Raw genomic sequence first — 26,939 nt, 5'->3', positions numbered from 1 at the left:
ACTGATGATGTACTACAATAACAAATACTTTGAGGAGTACATTCCACATGGCATAGGCTGTTCTTGACCAAACATACAATAGAAAATCATAATTCTGCCATCTAAATAAATTATTCCATCCTTGTTCATTGTATTAAACAGCAGTCACTTGAGTACTGTATTCTAACTCAAACTTAAAAAAATTAGATTACAACATAATTACACTCTGTCAAGCAGAATTATTTTAGTTGCTTTAAAACTCTAGTATTTAAATTGGAGCCTGACAGCAAGCATCATTTTTTATCCACTCCCAATGCAATTTCCTTTCCTTAAATTCCCATCAACAACACAGTACCATAATAAAAATCAAAAAGATCGATTTTATTTTCATCAAAGCTGTAATACATGAAATATTAACTTTTCCCCACATTCAGTGAAGTGCTCATGTTTCCATAACCCATATTAACAAATATAGCCCCTATCTGCAATAGGTGAACACATTATACTTTAGGGTTTCCCTTCCCATAAAAACAACCAAACAAGTAAATGTACTTCTAATCATAAACAATAAAAACAAGTGGACAACCTCATCCACATCAATTTGTCATGTTTTGCTTTCTTACACTATTAGAGAGCAGTCAATTTTATTTTCACACCTGGCAGAAACAAACTTGAAAAAAATTTGTTTTAGTTAAATACACAATGTTTCTCAGGCTTGTAGACATAATGTGCATGACAGTCATAAATCACAGATATACATGTTTAATAAATGCTTTGAATTCCACAATAATTGTGTGTGCAACAACTTTATCCCAGCTCTGCCTTTTAAATAAAGATGTAACATCTCTCAACCATCATGATTAAGCTAATTTGAATAGATAAATGTTCCCATTTCTGTCATGCATTTCCTTTTCTTCTCATTCTACTTTCTAGTACAAGAGAACATATCCCGGGTTGAAACTTCAAAAGCCTTCTTGCTCTGTCTAATAAAGATTTATACAGAAACTCAATCTGTGCCAGTTAGAGACCAGCAGACTTTATAATGCAGTTCATTTTCCTTTGTACATCTAACAAAGATGTGACTGAAGGTCCTAAATTCATCAGTTAAGCAAATGACAAATTGACAAACTTAACAACATAATATGCATTTTCATCATACCTTTCAATTTATTAGTGCAAGAAATCTGGACAAAGCTAAATATAATGCAGGGACAGAGGCCCAAAAATAGGGACATAGGTTAAATATTGCTTGTACAAGCTTAGAAAGTTGCTAGAATAACAGGTTTTGTGTTAACATGAATGTTCTGAAGGATGCACAGTCTGTCATTATTCTGTGACTTCAATCTCAGTGATGTGCCAGAAAGCCACAATTTCTATGAGGAAAAGACCAAAAATATTATTGGACAATTGAGAGGTATGATTTTCACTTATATCACAGTCACACATATTTAGGCATATTAAGGACAAACATTTTTGAATAGAGCTTCATTCCCCCTTTCACATAAGCAGATATATATTTAATAAACAAAGCTATGGCAAACTGTTTCAGAGATTAGATTACTTTTCAACATAGTGTCCCTTCCTCATTACATCTAACAGAAACATGACTAAATGCCCTAATATCTATTAGGCACATGACAAATTTACTATCTTGCTAATGTAAAGTGCATTTTCACTCGTTTCAGACATTCATAATGTTTACATGTATTATGAATTTACAAATTTTGAATGCAAGTTTGTTCTCTTTTTCACATCTTCCAGAAATGGTCTAAACGAACCTCCTGCACATTCAAAATCTGCAGTTTCTCTCATTGGATATTTTATTTAAGTGCACCTATAAGGAACTTCTTCACCTAAAACAAGGAATCTCCACTCTGGAAATAGCCCAGTAATTATAGAGGAGTAGTCCATTACCCAGTTTACAGATCACCATGTAAAAATATTCATTCTTTCAAATCCTCGTGCACTAGCTGCAATGCTCAAAAATAAACTCCCCCTTTCCTTTGAGTTTTCCTGCTCCTTCCATTCATCTTCAGCTATTTAGCTTAGATTGTTCCCCTCATTACAAATACCAACATTATCCATCACAACTACACTACAAAATAATTGGATAGTTAGACTTTTTTATATTAATTTCCCCTCTGCACTTGTAAATGTTAACATTCCACCAGTCCACGACACCATCAGTATAGGAGGAAACCTAAATTTCAGTATAGGAGGAAACCTAAATTTGTATTTCAGATGTTGCCTTTTACATTTCCCATTGGTCGCTACTCACTGTTGGAAGTAACCTCAAGTAGTCATCTTTAATATCAACAGGTCATACAACCATCAAAAATGTCTTTCCCTGTTCCTATAACTGCCACGAAACTCAATCCCTTTCATGAAAAGACAAACAAAATAAAAAAACTCTAGGTTTCAAATATTTATCACTTTCAGTCAGTGGCAAATGCATAATGTTTTAACACATAATAAATTCTTTGAAAAGCATGTCCAATGTGCCATTTTTGTTTTTACATATTACAATAGTCTGCACCTTCCTTTAATCAGTCATTTTTTTGCTCCCACTTTGATCACCTACTACAACTAATTGCTATTCCATATACTCCACTCATTCAGTTGCTTCACATGCCTGATCCCGAATCTAATAGACTTGCTGTTTACTTAGTGACTGGTGACTTGTTGATCATGTCAGAACTTGGTATTGTCAATTTCAGTCACTTCCAAATGTCTCAAATAACCACCCAACAACCTTGTTAATAGCTACACATCATGTCTAATCTCTTCCAGCACTCTAGTAGCTTCTTTTATGTTAAGTTAAATTAACTTTGTTTGTGTCAATACCATACAGCTTGGGTTTCATTTTCTGATCCACATTGCTATTTATCTCATCTGATTTTGTGCTATCTGCAGGATTTTCCATAGCCTCCATCACCACTTGCTAGAAGATAGTCACACATTACTGTCTTGACTCAAGAGATACAACCATATTTATCCAATATATATGGAGCAACCCAGGGAGACCACAGACTTCATTATACACCACAACGTTTCCTTTATTCAGTGGCTTGTTTTGACGAGTCAAATTTCCTGCAAAACCCTTGGAAATTTTAGTCTTTGAAAAAATCCTGTGTATCCATCCCTCTCAATGCAACCCAGCTCCCAGACAATCAGTGAAACACAACTTTAAACCAGTTTTAAAGCAATGAATAACTTTGTACCACACAAAAAAGTACCTGCAATAAATCTTGGAAATTGTTATTTTGAGGGATAGTTTCCTATAAGGTTTCCCCATGACAGCAACCTGTTATCAATAAATCTGAGCTTTGGCCAAGTATGCATTATCATGCATTTGGCCATCATGAAACTACACCATTAAGTAATTTATGTCTGCTCAGACACAATCCATGTGGGGGGCTATACCCTGCTGCTACTTGTTACAGCAAAGTCCACACATCTTGGAGAAAGGAAAACAGGCTCTGCGGTAAAAACAAAAGTACTTCCCTTTCTCTGAGATGTGGCAGATTCTGTGTTGGCAAATACTATTTCAATAGACTTTACTAAACAAATTTTGCTTGGCAGAATTTCACTCAGTGAATTGCATTTTGATTTCATGTATGGCTTTCATCTGGCACTGTCCCAGACAGAAGACTAACAAGTCATCTCTGCAAGGGACTTAGTCTGAGGGATGGAGTAGTTAATATTATGGCTAACAAAAATAGCAGAAAGTCATAACAGAACAAGCCCAATAAAAAGGGAAGCTATTAGTGAGGCACAACAGCATTCTTTACTGTGACTGGTCGTATTTTTAATAGTGATACTGCAGAGATGACGGAAAGAAAGGCACATCTCCTGGTAACACAAAGATCTGTAACAAGGTTAACAAGTAAGAGTTGACAGAACTGATGAGACTGAACTGTTTATTTTGATTACCATGTGGAGGAATTGGGCCGCAGATATTTTTATAAGTATGATGTCTACGATTTCAGACCAAGAGCTGCAAAATAATGGAATCTTAGGAAATTCAACACTAGCTGATTCCTGTCACCAACAACCCTTGCCAGTTCTCACCCTAGACGGTACCTCCCCCCTCTCAAGGCAGCTACATCAGTCAAGCCCATGGTGAATTTATCAATACACATCCAATTACACATGTTCCTTTTGATGGAAGACAGTATACGTTATACATCACTTATAATACACCCAGTCACTGTTAGCCAGCCATTACACAGCTCATTCAAATCCGACCTTCTTTTAAACCTTGTTCCTCCTTGATGCTGCTCATTTTTTTCATTGTAATTTGCTCCTACCCTTTTCTAAAGTTCCCAGTTCCAGTTGTTTTCTCTCTCTCTCTCTCTCTGTTACTATCTTTGCCACTTCCGGTAAAGTTGGTTTAGACTTTGATTTATATTTTCTAGGAATTGCTTTTTTAGCAGCCATTGTAACTAGACTCAGCAAGGCCTTACTATGTCAAGGCAATTCTGATTGTGTCATAGCTCTGCAGGGGAATTCTATTCCAAAAGGGTTAGGGGAGATGCTGGACAATGACTCTGTCTCTCTACCTTGTTTTATTGCCATGAAGAAGCAGGTTTAGATCTTGGAATCTGTGGGACTGTTTGATTTGTGAAGGTGCAAGGGATCTTAGACTACTGGGTCCATGACTGCTAGGAAGACAAGGCATAAATCTCCTCTGAGAAGCCTATAACATAAAAAAGAGGAACAGTGCTTCTAGTCTTTTCTGGTAGCATAGGGCATTTTAAGCCTCTGATCCTCTTTGATAGGAACCTTTGAAGTCTTTTCAACTGAGGAACCTTTGAGGTCTTTTCAGCTGGTGAGGTACACCCTAAAGGGGGCACTGTGTTCTCTAATTGGTCTAATCACTGCTGAATACAAAGGGACAATACACTTTCAGATATGGATGATATTACTTTGGTAATCAGTTGCTCCAATTTGAAGGATTTTCTGGTAACTGTTTTTACGAGGTGATGAGAAGAGAGGGAATTAGCAACCCAGGTTCCTAGGTCTCTAACTACATTTTCACTTTAAAGTGGGGAATTGTCAGTGCTATATGCTTGGGGGATGGTTTGTCTGCTGAATGCAGAATCACCAGTGCTATACGCCATACTTCTGGGACTTAGCCTGTAGCTAGGCTCAGATTAAACAGTTTATGGAGGGTTTCCATGAAGGCATGTTTAGCACTATCTATCAAACAGCCTGCTGAGTTATCTGGCCTCATAGAGGAAATATTCCTGTTCTTGATCGTGAACTTTCAGTGCATGAACTTTAGTGATGATGGGGGTGGGGCTTACACATATGCAGATGTTAGGGCTTTGGATAGATGTCCGAGGAGAGACATTTTCACAAAATGTATTTGCTACTTTTTGGCAATGCCCACCAGGTCTGAGTAGGTTTTGCCATTTAGTATGAGTTTTGTACATTGCTGAGTGTTGTTTATGTTGCTTATTAGTTTTCTAACATAACTAAAAGAGGACTTGCAATTGTTCTTTGCTTCAGATGCTAACCTGACTTTGTGGGCTGCCCTAGTAGATCTAATAGTCTTTTTTAAATTTAGTCACATTTATAAAACCTTATTCGACTAAGGATCTATTGTACGTTTTAATTTTTTTCTTCCTTTCAATGTAGATGTTATTTACATTGGTGGACCGTCAAGTTGGTTTGCTTTAAAATGCCCTATTGTACTTGGATATAAATGATGGGACTGCCAATTCTATATGTTTATTTATGTGGGTATAAAACTCCTTTGGGAATCTATGTTGTTATAAGTGAACTTTGAGACTGTTTTATTTACTCTTTTGATAAATGTATAGGTGAGCTGGTGATCAGACCTTTTTCAGTTACAACTCGGGAGCAAAAACAAAACAATGTACAAAATAGTGACATACAAAGTGCAGATGTAATTAACAAGACAGTTTGAAATTCAAATATAAACCGTTATGAATTTTAAGTGTTGCAGAAAGGTTATTGACAGATATAATAATGTACAGCAGAAACAAAGTCTGGTGCAAATATAAGAGTTATAAGCACTTTGTATCTGATGTGACAAAACTGGACTTTTCATTACAGTAAAATAGTAGGAAGGGCCACCCCCCCCCCCTTTTGCAAACAGGAAATAGAGGAGAATGTAAGTATAATCTAACCAGTGTCCCAAAAGCAAAAACACTCCGCTTCCTTTTGAAGGTGAGCACTTAAGGTCTTTTTGAATTAGGATAAGGAATGGAGATTTTTTACTTGTGTGGGTATGTGATTTCAGGTGTCGGGGCTAATCCTAGAAAAAAAGTTATTTCGCCTATTACAGTTTTGAATGGCGGTCTGATTAAGGTGACAGTGTTTTCTTGGGTATGCCTCAGGGAGTAATTTGGTTCCATTATGGATAGCTTATGCCTCAAAGGAAGGCAGTAACCTAAGTTTACGATTTGAAAAAGGAGGATATAAGAAGGAGAGTGACATGGTTGGGGATAGGTAGCCAAATGAATTTTTACAAGGCATGGCAGTAATGTGTATGCATACCAGACCAGCCAATTTTATTTTCCATAACTTGTAGTTTTTCTGAGTTACATGCAGAATGTAGGCAGAAAAATTGATAAGCCATGCTTAAACCTTGAAATCAAAACATTTCAAGCAATGACAGCCCCAGTTGAGGGACTAAGAAGGTGGGAGATCTTATAGCAAAGCTTAAGATGGGATTGTACATTGCTGTTGAATAAGTCTGTGTGAGTCTTGAAGTTTAGGGAAGGACCAAGGGTCAGACCTAAACATATTTGTTCAGAGACACTGAGAATGTGATTATTTGTGTCCCTAAAAATAATTTGATTTAGGGTTGGTAATTTACGACAGTGGAGAGCAACATAATATTGGGGTTAATTAAGAACTTGGTGTTCGTTAAGTCAAGAAAGTTTATCTTGAATTGTTTCTGAAAGCTGCCCTCTGTTCTGCAGTTTTCAATTAGTAGACTATCATGTGCGTACTTGACTTAAATACAGAATTTTTTTAAGTCTTTGAATTCCAACATATTGGTTTCTGCAGTAGAAAAAGAAAACATAAGAAAGAATATATAAGTGGAAGTGAGATGTTGACAACAGCTATGGGAGGAGATCTGGGATACTCGTATCAAACAGCATGAACATATGCAAAAAAACATGAAAATGCAATGAAGATTACAGGTGCACTGCACTGCACACTAAGAAGCATTACTAATGGAAAAGGTGACCATTTTATCTTTCTTTGTAGACAATGAGACATCTGTAGTAAGTAGTACATGTAGTTCTAGACTGATCTTCCCCAACCAGCCAGACAAAGCACTGAAAAATAGGGGCAGCATAGAAAAGGCAACTAAAATTCTACAATGCCTGTATGACAAGTCATATGAAAAGAGAAAAAGAGACTAAAAGGAGTGCTGTACCTGGGGAAGAGGTAAAAAAATAAAACATTTAAGGACATTCACAAGTCCAAAACAGCAGGAACACTAGGTGGAGGAGGAAAAATAAAAACATGGCACAATCTGAAGACTGTAGAGAGCTTTGAGGCAATGTGAAGGACTTCCTTTCTTTTTTTGGAAAGAATGCAATGCACACACAAAGTACAATGTGATCACAGACACAAAAACAGTGGGAGAGTTAGAACTCTCAAATGTACCTGAATTTCAGATGTGTCTCTGAGAGGCTTTCTCAATGTCCCTTACAAATGTAAAACTCTGCAGCAAAATGGTAAACATTTAAAGCAAAAAAAAAAAAAAAAAACCACAGAAACAGCACATATTACACTTACAGACCTTTTCTTTTTCAGAAAATGTATCATATATGCAAATACTTTTATTCTAGACATTTCCTGAATAACTATCAGCAATAATTAAGACAGATCCTTAAATTAAGGTGTTTCTCCTCACAAGAAGCCTATTAATTTCCAATTATGGCCAGATTTTAAAGCTATGTGAAGAATTCACGTGTGTAGAACATATGACATTTCTAACAAATGAAAGGATAATGCATTGTATGTTAGTTAAAGATAATCAAAAACATATTTAACAGGTTGTGACACAGGCAGTGGGCTAAGTGATCCTTATTTGCAATCAAAGTCTAAGTTTTCATGCTTTGTAAGAAATTTCCCAGTATAACCACTGAATGACACTTTTTACAGTAGTGGTAGGAGTTTGCCCAAGCATACCTCTCAACTGCTCAAAATTTTGCAGAATGGCCACATTTTGGTCTCCTATTTTACTCTGTCACAAATAAAATTTGTGGTTTCCTGTCAAATCATTGAGGATTGCAGTCACTAAATAATGACAGACATTTGGGTTTCAGATTTCACATACTTCATAAAATGCATGCTAATGATAAATGTGTTATTCTAGTAATTTCTAAAGTTTATGAGCAATATTACTTTGGTTTTGAGCAGAATTCTTGACAACTTTGCACTTTAATTTTTGTATGTTTGCAATAACTAGGAAAAGCCCAAGATGAACTTGTGCTTTTATATATAAACAATGAGGGCACATATGTGTAAAGCAGTATTCATGTGGAGGATAACAAAAAAAAGTATGTATTAAAGTGAGTCCCAGTTCATTTCCCTAGCCTGAAAGAAAGTCAAATAATCATGGACCAAGTTAAAGTAAGCAGCACTTGGTGGGTGGAGTGGAAACCCAAGATTACCTGCCATTTATTCTGATTAACCTTCTAAGTTGCTTTTTTTTTTTTCGTTTCCAGGTGTCTAGTCTCAAATGCAAAAGGAACAGATTAGTAGAACTGCACTGTATATCTGAAGACTCACAAAAGTACTTAATACTTACATTTCTGATGGCAGTGAATGCAGACTATCTGGCTTATTGGCACTGTTAAAGCGTAGTCCCAGTAAACACTAAAAAGAAAAAAAATAGTATAAATTTAACCTGTCAGACATACTCAAGACTAATTAAGCTGTATGCTACAGATGAATGGCACAATAAAGAATGAAGTTCTGCATCTCAAACAGCTCTGTGGATAAATGGCACCTGGGGGGCTATAAAGATGCTCTTCAGTCTCTAGCTGTGACTGTTCTGGACAATTTATAAGAATTATGACAAGAATCTGACACCAATTTTGCAAGACATGGATTTTAGAAAAACAATATTTAGCTAGGAGCGGGTGAGTGTTTAATGTTTAATCAGGTCACCAAGAAGACTTGAGTGTGCAAGCAGAAAACTTAATAAAATTTACAGACAAGTCAGACAATATGCAATCTGCCAGTGATAAACAGCAAAATAACCTTCCTGAGATTCGTACATTAAATAGCTAGTATCCAAGGAAAATGCAGAGAACTATCTCTAGTATCCAAGGAAAATGTAAAGAACTACCTCTCAAAAAATATTTCCCTCACTGATTTTATAACATATTTTCATGGATAGAATCAAATTTCACATATAATTAAAATATCTGCTGGGAGAATGTTGGAAATGTATTGTTTTACAGTCAAACAGATGACAAAAACAGTAGAAGCTTCTACACAATGCACCACTTTGCTCAATTCAAGAAATAAGAGGTTATTATTAATATTACTACTACTTCTTTCGGCTGCTCCCGTTAGGGGTCACCACAGCAGATCAACTGTTTCCATTTCTTCCTGTCCTCTGCATCTTGCTCTGTCACACCAACCATCTGCATGTCCTCTCTCACCACATCCATAAACCTTAGGCGTTCCTGTTTTCCTGTTACCTGGCAGCTTCATCCTTAGCATCTTTTTCCCAATATACTCAGCATCCCTCCTCAGCACATGTCCAAACCAATGTAATCTTGCCTCTCTGGCTTTGTCTCCAAACCTTCCAACCTGGGCTGACCCTCTAATATACTTATTCCTAATCCTGTCCATCCTCGTCACACCCAGTGCAAATCTTAACATCTTCAACTCTGCCACGTTAAGCTTCGGACTCCTGCCTTTTTGTCAATGCCACTGTCTCCAACCCATATAACATAGCTGGTCTCACTACCCTCTTGTAGACCTTCCCTTTCACTCTTACTGTTACTCGTCTGTCACAAATCACTCCTGACACTCTTCTCCACCCACTCCATCCTGCCTGTACTCTCTTCTTCACCTCTCTTCAGCACTCACCATTACTCTGAACTGTTGATCCCAAATATTTAAACTCATCCACCTTCGCCACCTCTACTCCCTGCATCCTCACCATTCCTCTATCCTCCCTCTCATTCACACACATATATTCTGTCTTAGTCCTGCTGACCTTCATTCCTCTTCTCTCTAGAGCATATCTCCACCTCTCCAGGGTCTCCTCCACCTGTTCCCTACTGTCACTACAGATCACAACGTCATCTGCAAACATCATAGTCCACGGGGACTCCTGTCTGATCTCATCTGTCAACCTGTACATCACCATTGCAAATAAGAAAGGGCTTAGAGCTGATCCTTGATGTAATCCCACCTCCATCTTAAACGCATCCATCACTCCCACCGCAGACCTCACCGCTGTCACACTACCCTCGTACATATCCTGTACCACTCTTACATACTTCTCTGACACTCCCGACTCCCTCATACAATACAACTCCTCTCTAGGCACCCTGTCATATGCTTTCTCTAATCCACAAAGACACAATGCAACTCCTTCTGACCTTCTCTGTACTTCTCCAACACTCTCAGAGCAAACATCGCATCTGTAGTGCTCTTTCCTGGAATGAAACCATACTGCTGATCACTAATCATCACCTCCCTTCTTAACCTAGCTTCCACTATTCTTTCCCATAACTTCATGCTGTGACTGATCAATTTAATCCCTCTGTAGTTACTACAGCTCTGCACATCACCCTTATTCTTAAAAATTGGTACCAAAACACTTTCTCCATTCCTCAGGCATCCTCTCACTTTCCAAGATTTCATTAAACAATCTAGTTAAAAAACTCCACTGCCATTTCACCTAAACACCTCCATGTTTCCACAGGTATGTCATCTGGACCAACAGCCTTTCCATTCTTCATCCTCTTCATAGCTATCCTTACTTCCTCTTTGCTAATCCACAGCACTTCATGATTCACTATCCGCACATCATCCAACCTTCTCTCCCTCTCATTCTCTTCATTCATCAGCCCCTCGAAGTACTCTTTCCATTTGCTCAACACACTCTCCTCACTTGTGAGTACGTTTCCCTCATTATCCTTTATCACCCTTAACTGCTGCACATCTTTACTAGCTCAGTCCCTCTGTCTAGCCAATCAGTACAGGTCCTTTTCTCCCTCCTTAGTGTCCAACCATTTATACAACTCTTCATACACCTTATCCTTAGCCTTCGCCACCTCTCTCTTTGCCATGCACCTCATCTCCTTATACTCTTGTCTACTTTCTTCATCTCTCTAAAAATCCCACTTCTTCTTCGCCAACTTCTTTCTCTGTATACTCTCCTGTACTTCTTCATTCCACTACCAGGTCTCCTTGTCCTCCTTCCTCTTTCCAGATGTCACACCAAGCACCTTTCTAGCCATCTCTCTTACTAGCTCTGCTGTAGTTACCCAGCTATTCAGTAAATCTTCACTGCCACCCAGTGCCAGTCTTAACTCTTCCCTGAACATCACCTCACAATTACCCTTTTTCAATTTCCACCATTTGATCCTTGGTGCTGCCCTCACACTCATCCTCCTCTTCTTGATCACCAATGTCATCCTACAAACCACCATCCTATGCTGCCTAACTACACTTTCCCCTGCCACCACTTTACAGTCTCCAATCTCCTTCAGATTGGCCCTTCTACATAGGATATAATCCACCTGTGTGCATCTTCCTCCACTCTTGTATGTCAACCTATGCTCCTCCCTCTTGTTAAAATACATATTCATCACAGCCATGTCCATCCTTTTCGCAAAATCCACTACCATCTGACCTTCTGCATTCCTTTGCTTAACACCATACCTACCCATCACTTCCTCACCCCCTCTGTTCCCTTAACCAACATGCCCATTGAAATCTGCTCCAATCACCAGTCTCTCACCCTTGGGTACAGTCATCACCACTTCATCCAACTCGCTCCAAAATGTTTCTTTCTCATCCATCGCACACCCAACTTGTGGAGTATATGCACTAACAACATTCATCATTACACCATCAATTTCCAGCTTCATAAACATCACTCTACCTGACACTCTTTTCACCTCCAAAACACTCTTAGCATACTGTTCCTTCAGGATAATGCCTACGCCATTTCTCCTCCCATCCACACCATGATAAAACAATTTGAAACTGCCTCTGATAGACCTAGCTTTGCTCCCCTTCCATCTGGTCTCTTGCACACACAATATACCAACCTTCCTTCAGTCCATCACATCAGCTTGCTCCCTCCCTATACCAGTCATACTGCCAACATTCAAAGTTCCAACCCTCACTATCACAGTCCTAGCCTTTACCTGCCTTTGGGCATGCCTTCCCCCTCTTCTCCTCCTTCGGCCAACAGTAGACCGATTTCCGCCAGCACCCTGTTGGCCAAGAGTACTGGTGGCGGTTGTTGTTATTACTACATATGTTAAAAACAATGAAAATGGTATAAGCTTCCTTCTTTCCCTTTTCAGCTGAATAAAAGCTTGAAGATACTAGAGTGTCAGTCTCCACTTACTCATCTTTAGTCTCATGTAAAGTAACGTTAACGACAGACATGTAAAAACGAAAAAGCAGTAAATTTGGCAAAAAGACAATAACATGCATAAGAAAATACACTGCTGATAGAAAACCAGGATGTCATTTTCCTTCCATGCTGGCAACTGATTTCAGCTTATATGGAGTATTAAGAGCCACTGTAGTGAATCGTAGAGTAGAATCTGTCCCATAAGAGGGCAATAAGAATGTTTCTATTTTCTATAACAGACAACATTCTAAGAAGACTAAGGCTTAAACTGCATACCCTGGTCATGAAGAAAGGAAAGATACAACTAAAACACTTATGCACCTTAAGGGAATCAACAAAGTCAAATAGGAAAAACTGCATAACATCACTGGGGCACAATCTGAAGAACAGTAGAGAGGTTCTGAGGTAAGGTGGGGAAGTTGTTTTAAGTGTTTGTTGCAAAAGTAAGATGCATGGAAAATCCATCCAAAATAAGATGTGGAATCAAGAAATCTTGAGGGAATTCACAAAAACATTGGGGACAAAGATGGTTTTTGGGGGTGGGAGGGACAAGATTAAATAAAAAATCAAGCTAAGCTATCAGACACTTTTCAGATACACAGGAGGATAAGAAAGGGTTTCACCTTGTCTTCTTTATTCTTTGCACTGTACTTAGAACACATGGCATAGGTAATCAGACAGTCAAGGACAGAAGGTTATAGACGGGAAAATTACAGATGATGATTTTATCTGCAAATAACATTTTGGTTTTGTTAGTTTACCCACATAAGGATATGCCAAAATTACAGGCCTACTTAGCAGTTTAGGGCACCTTTTGTGATACAAAATGGATCTAAATAAGTCGAGGGGGAATTAGCTATGAACCCTTGAGAGAGCTTAAGACAAAATACCCTAGCATCTATGAGCACAAATCTAATAAATATTTAGAGGTATTTTGAAGATCCTCACTGCAGGCAGCCCTAGATGTGCATATCAAGACATTAATCATGATTTATGCTTTGTGTGATAAATGGAGGGTCAGGGCTTAATACATGTGAGTAATGAATGCTACAGTTGCTATATTTAGGTCAGGGTTTTGGCAGTGACCAAGGGAGGAGTTCTTGAACATGGTAAAACAGGAAATGTCAATTTATTTATTTTTTGAGAAGCCTCCAGGCTGAAGGATTCTTTTTTTTTTTAAACCTTCATTGAGTTATAAGTTACCACACAGGCAAATATACATTTATATAAAAGAAAATAAACCATATTAACATGTTAAAAATAAATAAATGAAAATCAACCAACCATCCACAGCTGTAGCTTAAAATGAAAAATAGTTTATTCCACCAAATAAAAACAGGTTAGCTCTTTCATACAGTTCTCTGCACTTCATCAGACCATACAAAGCATAAAAATGAACTCCTCTTATATAACAAAGTGAAATACAATCAACCAATAAAAAGATTTAAGTAATGAGACAATTTCCTGACCTTAAGAGCAGGTTTTAAAGAGGGAGATGCATTGAGCCCTGATGGTCTGTGGCCTTGCATAGAAATAATACATTTCAGTTCCATTAATTCAACTTGATTCACTAAATCACCACTTCGAAGGGTGACTTTTCAAATTTTGCAATACCAGAAAACAAAAACTATGAGTTGGAAATTCATTGATATGCTAGCTAACACATTAACAGTGTCGCGTATATGACTAGCCCTTACATGTTCCAAAATACTCTCTCTTAGGGAACAATTTGTCTTTCTTATATGAAAAGAACTACAAAATTTACATACAGCCAGATCAACCAAATTCTCAGTTGTACAGTCTGCATAAAATCTAGGTATAAAACATCTACTTGTTACTGGATGTACAAACTTTCTGATAGTAGAAATAAATTTACAGGCCCTACAGTTATGACCAGCAAATGTTCCATTCCTACTGGAAAGCAAATTTTGTTTAGAGTTAGAGTTACACTGAAGTCTCTTCAAAGATAAAGAATTCTTAAAGGAGAAACAGGCTGTAGTGCCTACCACACTTTTAACAGATCAGTCATCAAAACAGCCCAATTTTTCTGGACAATATTACAGATCCAGCCTATATCACTAGTATAAGTTAATAACAATTTAGTGGTTCCATTAGAATGAATCTGTCTATTCATTTTCATCCCATTCCTATTGGAGAAATAGGGTTTAGCCACACCATCTCTTTCATTCCAGGCATAAGCCAAACCATCAACAGTATATGTCTTACTAGTATCACCCCTTGCTTTCAAATGTGAATTCAAAGAGTCTAACGCTTGTATAAAAGATACATCATCTGTGCATAATCTAGAGGCCCTTAACACTTGGCCCTTCGCAATCTTTTTATTGGATGATTGTATTTCACGTTGTTATATAAGAGGAGTTCATTTTTATGCTTTGTATGTTCTGATGAAGTGCAGAGAACCGCATGAAAATGCTAACCTGCTTTTAATTGGTGAAATAAACTATTTTTTGCTTTAAGCTACAGCTGTGGATGGTTGATTCATTTTAATTTATTTATTCTTATTTCTTTGATTTATTTCAAATCATCCTTTATCCTGGAGGTTGTCTTTATATTTTCTGCATATTAACATGTTCCCAGTTACAAACATTATGCATTTCATGTATTCTTTTGTATAACTATCATCAATCCAACATTAAATAAATTGCACAATTCCCACCTTCTCTTGCACCTGACCTCACTCCTCTAAAACATTATTCCGCATGTATCCAACACCACCATCACACACTGAATGAACAGAAACAGAGGGATCTCAACCAAATGACTTCCACACACTTTAATAAATGTAAATAAAATAATCCACAAAACCAATTAATGGATATGAACCAACTAAGCCAGTGGTTCCCAAACTTTTATGGGCTGAGACCAGAGACCCACTTTTGAAAACTGTAAATTTTCACGACCCACTATTGGCATTGGCATGTGTCATATTCATTGAAGCATGCATGGTCCTCCTTCAAGGAGAATGTGCCACCATCATGGAGTGTTTTTTTCCAGGATTTAAATGGGCCATCTTTTAAACTATTCTCATACTTTATTAGCAAAGCCGGCTCATGGTCAAATGGGGCCCTCGGCAGGGTATTGGATTGGGGCCCCCCCCAGAGCAGCCCCTCCTGCAGCTGCTCCATCCCCAACCATACTAGTGTTCCATTACTTGGCTATCTCTCTCCAGTTACCATGAACACTGTTCAAATCTATCAGTGTGCATACTGTTTTCTTATTTACTTCTACAATGATTACAGATGTTGAAATAAAATGCACAAACACTGATAGCCACTCCTAAACAAAGAATTCAGTCTCACAATGAAAACAGACTTAGCATGAGCAGTAAACTTCTCTACCTGAAAGTCATATTCATTGAAACATCATTAAAACACACATTGTAATAAAATGCATCTAGCCAGTGGAGAATTAAGTTTATCTCTAAGCTATTTTCAAACCATAGCTCCTTGAACACAGTTTTAGGGCCATGCATACAAGCGTGTGTTCTTTGACTCACCTTCCTGATTGTATTAAATTATATTCCTTGTATAATACAGCACCACTTGCCGGAGTGTGTTTTAAATTTGTAGTTTTGAACATTTTCCCAGTAAGCAATGAAACAAAATGTATGACCCAATAATGACAAAACTGCCCAATTCAGAACATTTTAGCCATAAAAGGCCACTCAGACTTCTGTTATTACAATCCACCAGAATCAGTAATAAGCACAATCTCTGCAGAAGTAAAATTCATCCAAATAATTACACATTAAAGAGATTTATAACTAATGAAGAGGCTGCTACTGGCAAACAACTTTACATTTCAGTGCTTCATTTACAAATTTGCTGCCGGCTGCCTTTGAAGAATTAATTGCCTGTTGTTAAATTAAAGAAAAATGGGTAATCTGTTAATACTGCAATAGGGAATAACTGAGAAACCGACAACAAATTCATAGTTACTAGGCATCTTATGCAAAGGAGATCATACTCAGGAATGCAGAACCCCTATCCACCTTAAAGTGTACAAGACAAAGCGTAACAAAGTGGATACAATGGGCCAAAAATTGGGATAGATTTTAAATATTGCTCTTATTTAACTTTGAAAGTTGCTAGAATAACAGGATTTGTGTTAAAATGCATTTTCTGAAGAATATGAAGTCTAAAACTCATAAAACTCATATATATGTCATTATTTAGTGACATCAGTCTTCTGTGATTTGCCATAAAATCACCAATTTTATGAAGAAACAGACCAAAACTATGAAGTAAATCTGAACAGTTTAGAGGTATGTTATACACACACACAAAACTACCTTCCTCTCTGCTCTCTTACACACACACACACACACACACACACTTTTTCTCTGCTTTCTTACACATACTCATGCACACACAGCTAACTTCTCTCTGCTCTCTCACAGCAACACACATATACACACACCTACTCTCTCACACAACAATATATACACACACACTGGTTTACTATCAAAATGCTAAAATTTAGTTCAGCGAATGCGGAAAGTTGAACGATAGTTAGTCAACTTCCATGTTGCCGAATGCTAGGAGATTGAGATTACACACCAGCGAATGCAAGTGTGCATTCGATGACAGCAACTCGATGCTGTGAGTAGAGTCGAGGTACAGTGCGGAAAGGGAAATGTATCCTTTTCCTCACTGTAGTGTGATCTAGGAGTTAGAATATTTAATATGTAGGGGATGTGGGGGGCACAGCCCCCACAGGGGGTACAGGGGGGCTTGCCTTCCTGCTAAAACATGATTGATAGTGTAGGTGTTTCATTTACGTTTGCACCTACACTGCCATCATGGCCGATTCTCAACATTAAATTCGAATCTGTTAAATTCGATCAACAGATTCAACATTATAAGCTAATTAGTATCCCGGAAGTGTTACATAATTTTCATTGTATCGAACGTTCAGTGTTCTGAACGTCAATATTTTGATATTAAACCCACACATGCTATCTTTGATACAAACAGAACAGCTAGTTTAAATTACATACACACATACGTATACACTTTCTCTTCCATAAAAAAACAAACAAAACCATTAGTTTAAATTAAACACACATACACACACATTTACCTTCTCTATAGATGGAATGGCTAGTTTTAAACTCCATGCGCTAGTGCAGAATGGATTTACATCTGCACTGGTGTACATGCGTAAGCATGATCCTCCTTAAAGGAGAAGATGCCACCACAGTGGTGTTAAAAAGTAATTTTTTTTTTATGCTGAAGCCTTCTGGGCAGATGCGGCCCACCCAAAATTAGCTTGTAATCCATCAGTGGGTCATGACCCACACTTTGGGAACCTCTGAACTAAGGACTTTCGTCCAGGCAAAAATTTCTGGGCTTCTTCAGAGTAGTTAAATTTTTTTACTATATAAGTTTAAATAACATAATTTGGTCAATTCATATTCATTGAAGGTGAATATTTCCATCAAATATCTGGTGTTGCAGTGAGAACGGCATATACCTCCCCATATGTCAGTGCAGTATTAGCAGTGTGATAAGAACATGTGTGTTTACCTTGGAATATGTTTCTTTGATTTCGGACTACTACAGATTCCTGGACAACATTTTCATCTTATGGAAATGTCCTTTGGAACAATGGGAGGCATTTTTGGTTGAGATGAATGGGTCTGTTTATTGAGTTTTACCCACCATGCTAGCATGTCTAGGACGAACTTTTCAGATATTACTATAGAGAAAAATCAAAAATTTTTACTGTTATACTTCTGTTATTTACTTTACAGAAACATTTTCCAATTAATACCTACATTTTAGTAGTTGCCACCCCTTTTAACAAAAGAAGGGAATAATGAAGGGCCAGATGGTGTGATTGTCTATACTGACTTCTGATGACAATGTTTTTTAAAAAAGAGCTCCATTATTTGTGTTCCTTGTTTCTGGACAGGGATTATCCAGCTGGATTGTTACAAGATGTTAAGGATGAAGTATTCAGGTTTTGATATGACAGATTTGCACCTATCCTAAGAATTAGGACAAGAGAAAACATTGAATGCAGAGAAATTAGTGTTCCTACTATTACTAAGAGTACTGTTGCCCACAACAATTCCTCCTTTATAATTCCTTACAGCAATGAAGTTTTTAAATATGTAGGGTCCACAAATTAAAACTGGAACCTAATTTTTACTACAGGCCTGAAATGTAGTTCAGGAGATCAACCTTAAATACTTTTAGTAAAGGCAGAACTTTTAAGAATTTGGTTAAAGGAACTGTACATAAAGACAACGTTACTTGTAGATCCAAATACATAAATATTTGTGGACGCTGTACATACTGTAGGATTTATTTACAAAGAACCTTAGCAGTTGAAGGATTTGATAGAACTCTTACATTCCTTGGTAGTTGTAATTGAGATGCATCATGGGTGGTACACCTGGTAACATGCACTGCATGTGATGTGTATTTTATGTTAGTAAAACCAATAGGAGGATAAAAGAGAGAATTAGAGGGCATCTTTATGATATTAAAAAGAACAAGCTCTCTAACACCCTTAACAGCCATCGAGCATAGTGTTCTAATTTCAAGAAATGTATGTTTTTTTTATCATTGATAAGTTGGTGAGGTCTGAAAGATGTGCTAATTTTGACACTTCATTAGAATTTAAACAAGTGGTTTGGCAGCTAAGGCTTAATGCATCTGCCTGTCCTGGTCTGGATGACCATTCATCTATTATGTGTGTGCTAAAGATGAGAGCTAACTCACTTTAATCATACTGGTTTTGGTATTGCTTGCTTCACTACTTGAACTCATTGTTTACGGCTTTTATTTTTTTACTAATTTATTGTTTACTACTGCATATTTTTATATATTTTTTCCTCTTTTTTTATGTTAAGAGATTACTGATGAGAGTCTGTCTGATGGTGGCCATTTTTAAAATACGATAAGTAGAGAGTAACTGTATTTTATGAGCAGTATGCACTTTTAGTACATTGATGAATTAATTCAAACACAGTAATATATTTTTTAATTAATATTTATGTAACAATAGTTGTATCACTTTAAAAATGGGAAAATTGTTTAATTTGTATTGAATTTATTAATTATTCATTATAGGGTCCTATGATTGGTTGAACTGTGTTATTTAAACTTCTATAATAACGAAGTTTAACTACTCTGAAGAAGACCAGAAAAATTTGCTTGGCCGAAAGCATTTAATTTGTTTATATCCATTAATTAGTTTTGTGGCTTATTTTATTTATAAGTAATAAAGTGTGCGGAAGTCATTTGATTGAGATCCCTCTATTTCTCTTCATTATGCTGCATGTACCATTACCAAAATTTCCAGTTTTTCTATGCAATTTGCTCCTAACCTTCTCTAAAGATCCCACTTCCAGTTCTTTTATATCTGTTACAATATTCAATATTTCAAATACAGTTCCTTTAGACAATGATTTCCATTTTCTACCAATTGTTTTTTTGGCAACCACCAGAATTAAACTTAACAAAGCCTTACTACAGCTTGGCAATTCAGATTATGTACCAAGCTCAAAAAAATAATTTCCTTAATTACACCCATTTGCTCACCCAATATTTCTGGCAGAGCACTCTGATTGGAATTTTTTTTAAGTGTGCCAACTCATTACACTCCTAAAATATATGTTCTCAGTTCCCCCCCACACACCTCCAACATTTTTCATCTACGTGAGGAAAAATTATTTGGTGTTTACTCGGGGTATAAAAATACCTATGCAAACACTTCCAAAGATCCTAAACCCCCTACACTTTGTTGCATATTTAGAAGCCATACATATATCATCCCATTGTCTTTTGTGAACTGCATATCCAATCTCTCTTCCTAATTTTTTTCTAACCTTTTCTAATTGGTTTTGATAGTTATTGTGCAATATTTTATATGCTCTACTAATTATCTCTTTTCAAACACCAGCTTCTGTTCTAAGATTCAACTAAAAACACTACCAGAACAGGCCTTTCACTTAGGATTCCCCTATCCCTTTCTCTTTGCCTATACTCTGATATCAATCCCTGACGGGGAACGTTGTCGCTAGCTTGCAGTCCAAATGTCTTTGTAGCCTCTTTCCATTCTATTACATTTCCCTTTCTAGTTATTTGCTCCCAATACCTCGGCTGCTTTGCCAGTTTTCACCTGTAATTTCTAGCCCCCTCTTGCCAATTCTCTGTGCCCTATTTGCAGCCATCCTTATTGGCAAAATCTCCTTTCTCCAGTCTCGTGTTGGTTTAGTACTTAGAACACTTTCTGCAACCAAAATCCCAATATCGTCTTATTTCCTGAATTTCTCCCCTGCTTCATCATCATCCCTTTCCACTTTGAATTATAACTTTTTACTTATGTTATATATATATATATGAACCTTAATTCTTACGTTGCTTTTCTCCCTACAGTATGATTCCAATATTGTGTAGGTACCTGAAGCCTGTTTGTACTTTATAAAACTTTCATTTCCTCACTTTGGTGTCAAAGGAAGAAAAAGCATACCCTTAGAAAGCTTAACTTCTCAAATAAGTTGCAGAGGAATTTGTATACATGTGCATGACATACAACAGACATTTGTAGTCAGGAGCTCAGGCTGATGTAAACAAGACAAACTGGTGTGAAACTGTTTTCTATTGTCTTTACTGCAGAGAGGAAGAGAACTTAATATTGACTCACAGCTGCTTCCAATGTAGCTATGCTTTCCATAGCTAAACAGAGCAATTAGATTAGTCAATGGTTCAAAGGCAGTTATCTCTTTTGACAAATTTGCATAAGCAGCATCACAGTACTTAAATGCTAAGCTTTAAACTTTATCTGTTTGTTGTATATATTACTTTACATTTTAAGATGATGTGAATGTAGTATTAAAGATGTCTGCACCATTTAGAGAAAAGTCAGAAAATATTTTTCTTGTAATTCTTGTAAAGTATCAGAACATTTACCAAAGTGTAGGGGGAGGGGCTGTCAATTCAACTTGGACTACAAAAAGATATTTTGAACAAAGGCCTGGAATTTAGCAACTGCTTTGGTTGCAGCTGTATAATTTCTTAGTATACTATAAAACAAGCCCTGGGATGCACACAAAAGAGGGCTATTCAAAAAATAAAAGAATCAGTCCTATTACAGACAGTATATAAGATGACAGTGACTGACACTAATCCCATTATATGTCAATGGTATACACAACTACTTTCTTTTGTCTAGCATGACTCATATAAATCAGACCTGAAATGGATTACAGGAAAGAGAAAGGCTTTAGGAAAAATAAGATCATGTTGATATACCAAGCCACAGTGACTGCCATTTTGCAAAAAACATATTAAAATTCTATAAGAAGCAGTCAGAGTGATTTTGAGGTGTTAAAGATAACTCAGACAACAGAGACAAAATGAAAAAACAGATTTTTTTTTAGTTCTAAGGTGGAGTTTTACACTAACTGCGTAGCTCTAAAATATTCCTTCAAATCAGGTAACCCTAAACCACCTTGTTCTACTGGAAGGATCAATTTATTCCACTTGACCCTTGCCATATTCCCCTTCCAGATAAATTCCTTCAACTCTTTGTTCATTATTGTCCACAGCTTCTACTCTAGTTGACAAACATATGCCTGACATGTATCTTGCTATCTATATCTATAAATAACAGCTACCAGTTTCTTAGTTTTTGTATTAACTTTTGTTTAGCGTCTTTTCACATATTCTTAACAGAATCCTTTTTAATCCACACTCCTTAATACTTCATTTTATCGTGTGCGCACAAATATGGGTATTGCTGAACCAGTTTCATGTGGGGGTACATAGTTTACAACTACAGCCTTTGTTTTATCTTCTTTAATTTCATATCCTAAAAAAACTTGAAACTGTCTCAAAATGTTCCACAGAACAGATGTCCTTTCTGGTTTCATCAGGTACAAAACAATATAGTTTATACAGATAAAGTCATCTTTTCTTGATTACCAGACCAATTATATCCTTGAACTTCTGTGCCCCCTATTTTCTTTACCAATGGTTCTAAATATAATGCAAATATCAAAAAGGCAGAAGGCACCCTTGCTTGGTTTTTCTGTTCAGACTCAACTTGTCAGAGAGTACTCTCAATTTAATTTTTGCCCTAGATCCCTCATATATCCTCCTAATTAACCTTATTACTGTATCAGGGAATTCAAATGCTTCCATTGCCCTACTCATAAAATCTACTCTTACTCCATTGAAAACATTATTTGCATCAAGCCCCACCAATAACTGTGGTATTTCCTTACATGCTGCTTCCCCCTCTGGATCATCATACTATTAATGATGTCAAACATTTGTTTCCCCTCCACAAAACCACATTAATCCATATTTATCAATGTTGTTGTCAACATCTTTGCCATTCTTTCACTTATTATAGACAAACACTTTATAATCATGGTTTAAAACTGAAATGGGCCTATATGAAAATGGGTCTGATGGGTATTTGCTGTCTCTAGGTATTGCAGCCACCGCAGCTTTCTTCCAGGATTTTTGTGCTTCCCATCCTTTTAAAATACTGTTAAACCAAAACTTCCAGATTATTACTTTCTTCCCTTTTAGCTTCCACAGGAAAACTATATATTCCTGGAGACTTTCCTGCAGATTGGCTATATGTCACCATTTTATCACATCTCCTCCTTTCTTAACTGTTATTTATTGAGCCTCGCCTACCTATATCCTTGGCATACGTAAGTCTTCCATAAATGTTTCTATTTGTGCTCTTTCTTGATTTCTACAATTTCTCTGCTTTATACAAATTTTCATAAACAATTCTGAAATATTTCTAATACCTCCATAGGATCTCTGGTGATTTTTCTTTTTATAGTTTCCATAAGTTTGGCTGCAACTCTTTTTACTTTCTGTTGCCTAAGTTGTTGTGCTAAAAGTTTTTGTGCTCTGGAATTATTAGTAAAAACAGCCGATTAACAGCAGTCTTTCTAAAATTCATGCATATTTATTTACTTATTTATTTATTTAACATTTGTTTGCCAGGATAGTCCGACTGGACCACTAGTGTCCGTTTTCAGCAGAGTCCTGGGGAGAAAAACTCCATACAGAGCAAAACATAAGTTGTACATTGTATAAGTAGTTGGTTACAGAGTTTGCATGGTACAGACAGTTAGGAGACATCTTATAACAGGAAGAAATGCAAAGCTGGAGTACAGCATTTTGAGTAGTACACTTGTGGAATATTGTAGGTACAAGATATGTGGAAGGCATTTCAAGTAGCAAATATTTACAATATATATACATTATATATATAAAGCATCTTTACAGCACACTATATGTTAACTACAGAGGCATAAGGTAGTAAAGTCCTCTGGTGTGGTTAGGCTTCGGGGGGGGGGGGTCATTGCAGTTACATAGACGCTTGGTGTAAAGGAAGGATTTGAGGAGGTTTTTGAAGGTATAGGTGCAGTTTTGTAGCTGGAGGTCAGGAGGCAGGGTATTCCATGATTTTGCAACCTTGTTGGGGAAGAGAGATTCCCCGGAGCTGTTTTTGCATGGGATGTTAGCAATGAGTGCTTTGTTATTGGATCACAATTGTCTATTTGAGTTGTAGAAGTTTAGAAGGCCAGTCAGAGAATGTTTTTTCTAGACAGTATAGGATTTGATGGGCTAGATGGAGTTGTTGGTATACTAATAAATTAGGAAATTCTAGCCAGTGCAATGTGTGTAGGGACTGACAGTGGTGGGACCGTGACTTAGCACTGGTAGCAAATCTGGCAATTTTGTTGTAACATGTGGAAAGGTTGTTCACGTCAGTTTTATTAATGTTAGTAAGTACTAGGGATGTGTAGAGTAGTGTAGATAAGAGATGGGTTCTGGCTATGGCAATTCTAGACTCAGATGTTAGGTACATTTTGCTGTGATAGAGGGTTCCTAGTTTCTTGTGGACTTTTGCTATAGTTAATGATATATGTTTATTGAATTTTAGTTGCTGGTCAATAGTAAGTCAAAGTAATTTGGCCTCTGGGACTGGGGATATGAAAGTCTTGTTGGCTGAGAGTATGGAAAAGGTAAGGTCACTAGACTTTGTTGGGAAGAATATCATAAGTTGTGCCTTCTTTTATTCAGATACTCTCTTATTTTCTCTTTACAACTCAGCAGTTGTGCCACATCTTATTCTGTAAGATTCCCCTCAGTCTTCAATACTTTAATCCTTGCCAGACCCTCTAAATAAGTCATGTTATTTTTTAACCAGATCTCTTTTTCTTTAATTTCTACTCTAATTTTACACTCCATTTTCATTTTATCCCACTCACTAGCTCTAATGTCTACAATACTTTCAATCTTTTCCTAATAACCTCGGGATAATTTCCACTAGCTATTCCTTAAGTTCCTCTTTTTTAACAGGTAGATGGAGAGGCACCAGTGTCCGATTTTTACTTCATTACCCAGCATTTTTCTCTTAGTAATTATTGGTATATAATCTGAAACTGAATGTGTATCAAAGTTCTCAATTAAATGCACACGATTCTGTGAAATATTACTTCTCTCTAGTCTGGCCCAATTATTGTACCTTTGTGAATAACATGTAAACTCTCTCTCTCTGAGTTCTTACTACTATAATTCATGTTTTTCATATAAAATATTTTCATAAACTATTTCAGAAATCTACCCCATTTTTGTTATATTTTTCCTCCTAGGCCCTCCCAAGATACATCCTTATTGTTGCAAATGAAATTTCAGTCCTCACCTATAAGTAATATTCCTGCTAAATGCTGATTATTTATCCCCAAAATTTTAAGCTCCATAATAGCAGTTTGGTGGTGGTGCTGCGGTAGCATTGTCGTCTCGCAGTAAGACGCTGTCCGGTTCGATTCTCAGCTAGAGTGTCTTCTGCGTGGAGACATGCGTGAATGGTCGTACCTTCGTTGAAGGTTGTGCGTCAGGGCTGGTAACTCGGCACATAAAAATCAACTACCAATCATTAGCGGATCGGAGTTCCGCTGTGGCGACCCCTAACCGGGAAAAGCTGAAAAGACACAACAATAGCAGTTTTTAGGTGGAATATAAATACATGTCAGTGCAATCCTCATCCCTTGCTAGTAGCCCCTTAGTGTTACAAATCTGCCATTACTATCTTGGCTTTCCTCTTCTGTCACTACTGGACCTCCTCTAGCAATTCATATAAGTACTCCTCTTTTCCTTTGCCACTGATATTCTGCAGAATATTCATCCTGAAATCCTTTCTTTATCAAATTCTCATGCTCAGTTTTTCCCAGATGTGATTCCTGTAACATTGCTATTTGCACACTGCATTTTGCAATATAATTAAGTATTCTTTCCTTTTTATTTACTCTTGTGAGACCATTCACATTCCAAGATACTATGGAAAGTGTGGCTGTTATGGTAAGAAGTGATTATTCCCAACTATTATATATGGCAGCTTTTTAAAATGTTAATTTCCACCTTTTGTGATACATGTTCCCATTAATGTTTGGTAGTTTAATCCTTTATACAGATTTTTCTTGTTATCAACATTGAAACATATGTGACATTTTACAAACATCCCCATAACCTAACCAGTTAACTTAAAGCACACATAACTATGTATATCTTCAAATAATGGAGTTTAACCATCCTAAAAGGAACATTTGAGTCAAACAGATACCTGCTAACACAGGCTCTAATTAAACTGAAATTATCAATGCTAAGAGATGTTCTTGCTTCTGCTTCTGCTTGCACAAAATTACTTGCCCTAATTGGTGTCTGTTTTTTTAATCTTTACCCCCCCCCGATGTGACATCTTGCTTGCTTTCAAAAATCATTAACTTTCAGCCTTGAAAAAAAACATTGTTCTTGTCCTTTTTTGCCCTATTATCAGCTCATCTCCATGGAAACATAACAGAAAAAAGAAAACTGCAGTCCTCTGCTGCAGCCTGACAGACGAGCTAAAACATTTACTGCTAAAGAAAAACTTCTCATTACATTCAGTGTTCTCATATTTACTTCTCTCCACTTAAAATTTGCTATTATATTATGCTAAGTGTTTTAATCTAGACAATCACCTATGCAAAAGTAAGGGGAAACATATCAGTTCTACGTATTTTATGATCTGTGTCCATTTACAACCCACCCTACCTTAACAACCCAAGATTACAGCCTATTACCTTAAAAATGCATTTGCCTAGATTTTCTTCTCTTTTTGCATAGTAATATCTACATTTTTTTTAAAACCAAAAGGAAAGCAAAGAAGAAGAAGCATCTGTTTATTTCACTAACTTTATCACATACAAGAACAACTAAAAATACTTTATTATAAAATATGCCATTTATATTGTAAAGTTTCATAGAAATTATTTATTTATTGCATTTAAGCATGAAAGTCC

The 26,939-nt window shown here is 36.8% G+C and overlaps 1 protein-coding gene across 2 annotated transcripts in view; it reads right to left on the bottom strand.

Moving 5' to 3' along the window:
• SGSM2 (small G protein signaling modulator 2) overlaps positions 1 to 26,939 on the bottom strand; it is a 1,814,022-nt gene that overhangs the window by 402,772 nt on the left and 1,384,311 nt on the right. For both annotated transcript variants that reach the window (XM_044054411.1, XM_044054410.1), the window contains exon 9: positions 8,783 to 8,850. In XM_044054411.1, coding sequence (XP_043910346.1) covers positions 8,783 to 8,850 — 68 coding nt within the window. The remainder of the gene's footprint in view (positions 1 to 8,782; positions 8,851 to 26,939) is intronic.

This window comes from Protopterus annectens, chromosome 13.part0, assembly GCF_019279795.1.
Source record: "Protopterus annectens isolate FY-2018-M chromosome 13.part0, PAN1.0, whole genome shotgun sequence".
Classification (NCBI taxonomy): Eukaryota; Metazoa; Chordata; order Ceratodontiformes; family Protopteridae; genus Protopterus; species Protopterus annectens.
Note: the sequence above shows the minus strand (reverse complement) of the source record. Positions and strands in the feature narration are given on the sequence as shown.